The sequence below is a fragment of the Scylla paramamosain genome, unplaced genomic scaffold, assembly GCF_035594125.1.
Source record: "Scylla paramamosain isolate STU-SP2022 unplaced genomic scaffold, ASM3559412v1 Contig1, whole genome shotgun sequence".
NCBI lineage: Eukaryota > Metazoa > Arthropoda > Malacostraca > Decapoda > Portunidae > Scylla > Scylla paramamosain.
This window is the reverse complement of record NW_026973666.1, coordinates 4,790,001-4,795,000: the sequence shown is the minus strand read 5'-3', so window position 1 is coordinate 4,795,000 and position 5,000 is coordinate 4,790,001. Positions and strand designations below refer to the sequence as shown.

At 35.4% G+C, this 5,000-nt stretch overlaps 1 protein-coding gene across 12 annotated transcripts in view; it reads right to left on the bottom strand.

Annotated features, from left to right (window-relative positions):
- LOC135095714 (serine-rich adhesin for platelets-like) overlaps positions 1–5,000 on the bottom strand; it is a 48,441-nt gene that overhangs the window by 28,818 nt on the left and 14,623 nt on the right. For 2 of the 12 annotated variants that reach the window (XM_063996730.1, XM_063996731.1), the window contains exon 2: positions 1,016–4,633. The exons of the other annotated variants lie outside the window; for them this stretch is intronic. In XM_063996730.1, coding sequence (XP_063852800.1) covers positions 1,016–2,114 — 1,099 coding nt within the window. In that variant the 5' untranslated portion in view covers positions 2,115–4,633. The remainder of the gene's footprint in view (positions 1–1,015; positions 4,634–5,000) is intronic. 12 annotated transcript variants of the gene reach the window in all.

The window sequence follows — 5,000 nt, the reverse complement described above, 5'->3', positions numbered from 1 at the left end:
TAGTAGTAGTAGTAGTAGTAGTATCAGTAGTAGTAGTAGTTGTTGTTGTTGTTGTTGTTGCTGTTTTTGAAAATGTTTAATCTTATTTGCATGTAAAGGTAACCGCTCCCCCCCTCTCTCTCTCTCTCTCTCTCTCTCTCTCTCTCTCTCTCTCTCTCTCTCTCTCTCCTGAATGACAAATCGTGTTTCTTTCATAATTTTCATAACACCACCACCACCACCACCACCACCACTACTACTACTACTACTACTACTACTACTACTACTACTAGAATAATTATAAGAACAGTAGTAGTAGTAATATTAGAAGAAGAAGAAGAAGAAGAAGAAGAAGAAGAAGAAGAAGAAGAAGAAGAAGAAGAAGAAGAAGATCGTTGGATCCACTCATCTGCACACACACACACACACACACACACACACACACACACACACACACACACACACACACAACTTGCTATTCACAAAGCATTACACCGCATGACCAAACACAGGGCATTCCTCTCTCTCTCTCTCTCTCTCTCTCTCTCTCTCTCTCTCTCTCTCTCTCTCTCTCTCTCTCTCTGGTCTCGTTCCTTTAGTTATTAATTTCTTCGTCTGTTTGTCAAAATCTTATTAAAAATCAACTTAAATTTTCACCTCGTAAATTTTCGAAAGCCAAAAGAGAATGTATATTTTTGTATTACTGATTAATTCAAGCGTAACATACAATAAAACATTAATTTTATCCCCACGAGTGTTCTCAAGCTTAGTCAACAGAAAACGGGCATTATCCCTTATCAATTCTAGCGATAAATGCAACAAATCTAAGACAAATTTTAATCCATAAGCATTTCAAAGTCAAAATGAGCTAATTTTACGTATTTACAACCAACTCAACCGAAAAAAACAACAACAAAAAAACAAGAAAAACAATACCTTCCACCAGCCACGCACTTCAAACCAAAGAAAACGTACCTTCCTCACGTCACTTTGAAGACAAACTCAAGTAAACCAGAGCAACCAAGTAATACTGTACCTGACTTGCATCCGGGGGTTAGTCCTCCATCACTGGGCGTCTTAAGCGGCGAATACCTATCACTCTCATCTGTCTCTTCCCTTATCGTAGCGTTACTGATGTCGAGAGAGACGATAAGAGTGTTATCTGCCGAGTCTGGGGTAGTGAGAGTGGAACCAGGGCTGACTAGGCTTGAACCAGGTAGCCCAGTACAGTCCCCAGTTCGCTGACTCGCCACTGGGTTGTTGGGGCTTCGCGTGTCACTCCCAGGGGATGTATCAGTGTTTTTCTTAACAGGAATGTCAACTGGTTTTCGTCTACATTCATAAATTTCAATAGTAAACTCTCTACTCTCTTTTTTCCCCAGAGATCTTAACCCCCGTCTCATTTTCTGTGGGGAGGCTGGCTTGGCGTTCTCCGTTTTCTGTTTGGCACTCTGCGGGATGTCCTTGGGCGGCTCCGGGAGGTCTAGAGGGGGCACTGTGTCCGTCACGCATATGGCACTGTCAGAGTTCTTTTCGTCCCCTAAAGACTCATTATCAAACTCCCTTTCATCATCACTCTCATCTCCCCCATCACTATTTGTCGAGTTTTTATCACTGTCACCACTTTCGTCACTCTCTTCATCCTCCACCTCCTCCTCTTCCTCCAGGTCCTCCTCCTCCTCCTCCTCCAGGCAAGACAACTCCTCATCGGAATCCTCATCAGTCTCCCTTTTAAAACTCACATTTTCTTTGGCGCCACTCAGGTCCCCGTTCTCGTTGATGTGCATCGGGGACTCGTCATTCGTTATGTCGCTCACTTCCTGGCTCTGTGAATCCTCCGTGTTGATGATATTAAAGGTGTTATTATCCAGACTATTATCTTCACTATACGAGACATCATCACCATCAATAGATAAGGACTGGGGCGCCTCAAGAACCTCAGAACTCACGGAATCCTTCACAGAGTCATTTTTTTCCTCATCATCCTCTGCTGTTTTCCTCTCCAGGTCCTCGCGTTCCTTGTTGTCTAAAGGCTCAATGGTCGTGTCTTTGAGGTCATGGCAGGGCTGGATGGTCAAGGGATGAGGCTTATCCATAGCTGAGACACGCCCTAGGGACTGACAGCACCCTAACATAGCAGGCTGAGAGGAAGAGTGAGATTCGCAAGGGTATATATTGGGGTCCTTCTTTTTTCTCTCTCCCTCTCTCTTGTGTGAGGTTCCGTAAGTTTAGGCTTTTGTTCTCTTGTTTATTTATTTATTTATTTTATGAAGTAATTGGCTTGCAAGTGTAAATATTGGTTATTTTTTCTCTTTCTTTATCTCTCTTGTCAGCTGAGGTTCCGTAGGGTAAGGCTTTTGTTACCCTCTGTTTGTTTTGATAAAGTAATAGGCTTTTAAGTGCAAATATCTTCTTAATCTCTCTTCATAAGGTGGGGTTCTGCAAGGTAAGGCTTTTGTTACCCTCTGTTTTGATAAATTAATGGGCTTGGAAGTGTAAATATTTGTGTTTATCTCTTCTTTTATCTCTTCTTGATGTGTAGGGTTCTGCAAGGTAAGGTTTTTGTTATCTTCTGTTTCTTTTGATAAATTAATAGGCTTGGAAGTATAAATATTTGTGTTTATCTCTTCTTTTATCTCTTCTTGGTGTGTGGGGTTCTGCAAGGTAAGGCTTTTGTTACCCTCTGTTTGTTTTGATAAATTAATAGGCTTGGAAGTATAAATATTTGTGTTTATCTCTTCTTTTATCTCTTCTTGGTGTGTGGGGTTCTGCAAGGAGAGGCTTTTGTTGTTTTCTATTTGTTTTGATAAATCAATAGGCTTGGAAGTGTAAATATTAGTGTTTATCTCTTCTTGGTGTGTGGGGTTCTGCAAGGAGAGGCTTTTGTTGTTGTTGTTGTCGTTTTTTATAAAGGAATAGATTCGTAAGAGGAAGTATTTTGTGTTTTCTCTTTCTTTCTTTCTTTTCAGGTGAGGTTCCGCAAGATGAGGCTTGTTGTTTTTGTTTATTTGTTTATTTCTTTCTTTTTGCTTTAATTTCTTGTAATGTTTTGCTGTTTTATTTTTATTTCTTTTTTTATTATGCTTTTATTATATTTTGTCTATTTATTTCTCCTTCTAGTGTTTTAATTGATTTCTTTTCTATGTTTTTCGTAATATTTCATCTCTTCCTTCGTTTTCTTTTTTTTCGTTTATTTATTTATTTATTTTTTTTTTGTTTATCTGTTTCTTTGTTATTTTTTTCCTTATTTTTTCTTTATTTCTTAAGTTTTTATTATTTTTCTTTATTAATTAATGTACTTGTTTGACTTTTTTCAATTTATTTTTTGTATATATATTTTTATTTCTTTATTTTTTCCAGTCTTCTTCTTCTTCTTCTTCTTTTTTGTTCAAGTTCTTATTATTTTTCCTCTTCCCTTTCTCTTTTCTTTAATTTTTCTCTTCCTAAGCCCGTTTTCTTTTACTTTTTCTTCCTCTTCTCGTTTTCTATTAAGTTTCTCTTATTTTAAACGTAATATATTTTATTTTTTATTAATTTTTACAAGTTTATTTTATCTTATTTTATTCCTCCTTGTTTACTTATAATTTTTCTTTCTATTTTCGTTTTTTATTTTAAGTTGACCTTCTTTTTGAGGTATAACATATAAATATTTTTTTTATTTTCCTCTTCCCGTTTTCTTTGTTTCTATTAATTAATGGTAAGAAAACGTAATATTCCTGATTCTCTTTTCATTAACTTTATTTTTGCATATTATTAAGATTTCCGTGTTTATTTCCTTTTTTTTCCCTTATTCTTCTTTATCATATTTTCTTGTTTCCAGCTTTTCATCAATTTCTTCCTATTTCTCTATTTTTTTTCTATTTTTGTCTTATTTTCTTTTTTCTTTCTGTTTATTTATTATTTTTCTTCAGTTTCTTCAATTCCTTTTTTTTCTTTCTATTTCCCTTTTTTTATCTTTAGTTACTGCTTATCTCTTATTCTAATCCTTCATTTCCTCTTCTTTCCTTCTTTCTCTTTCTTATTCTTAATCTGTTCGTCTAATTTTTCTTTCTCTCTTTCTCTTTCTCTTTGATTATCTCTCTTTTTCTTTTTATTCTTCTCCTATTCTCTCTTTTCTTTCTTTGTATTTTTAATTTATTCCTTTATCTCTTCTTCTAATTTCTCTCTTTACCTCATTTCTTCAATTCCTTCTCTCTTTCCTTCTTTACCTTTATTTATTCCAAGTTAATTCTTCTAATCTCTCTTTCTCTATATATTCTACTTTTATTCTAATCTTTCTTTCCTTCCTTCTCCTCTTTTATTATTATTTTCTCACGTGTCCTTATCTCTTTATCTAATCTTCCTCTTTTATTTACCTTTCTTATTTATATCTATGTATCTCTCTTATTCCTCTTCTTCTTCTTCTTTTTCCTCCTCTCTTTGTTATTATTTATTCAAAGGGAGTTTCGCGAAGTTGTTAAAAAGTTTTCTCTCTTATTGTTCTTCTTATTTTCCTTGTTATTGTTTTATTTACGGCTCTATTTCCTTCTTTCATTCCTCTTTTCTTCGTCGTCATTTTCCTCTCCACCGTTCGTTCGTTGCACCGTGAGGAAACATGCTAAAAATTTTGAAATCTTTCGTGTCAGTAGAGTTTCTTAATTTGTCATAGTCTCTCCTGAAAATTCCAAAGCGTCACCAAGAGAAAACGGAGGTGTGAGCGCAGAAAACGTGGCGGTACTTCATTCATTGTTTGTGATTGGCTGGTTCTGAAATGTTACGTTTGTTTGTTTGTTTGTGTGTGTGTGTATGTGTATGTGTGTGTGTGTTTCTCGTTTTCTTTCTTTTTTTTCTTACATATTTTTTTTTCGCTCTTGTATTTTGTATAATTTGTTTGTTTGTTTGTTTGTTGGTTTTTGGTTCTGTGGTGTTGGGTGCAAACAAAAACAAACAAACATACATACATACTTATACACTCTCTCTCTCTCTCTCTCTCTCTCTCTCTCTCTCTCTCTCTCTCTACAACAACTACAATAATAATAATA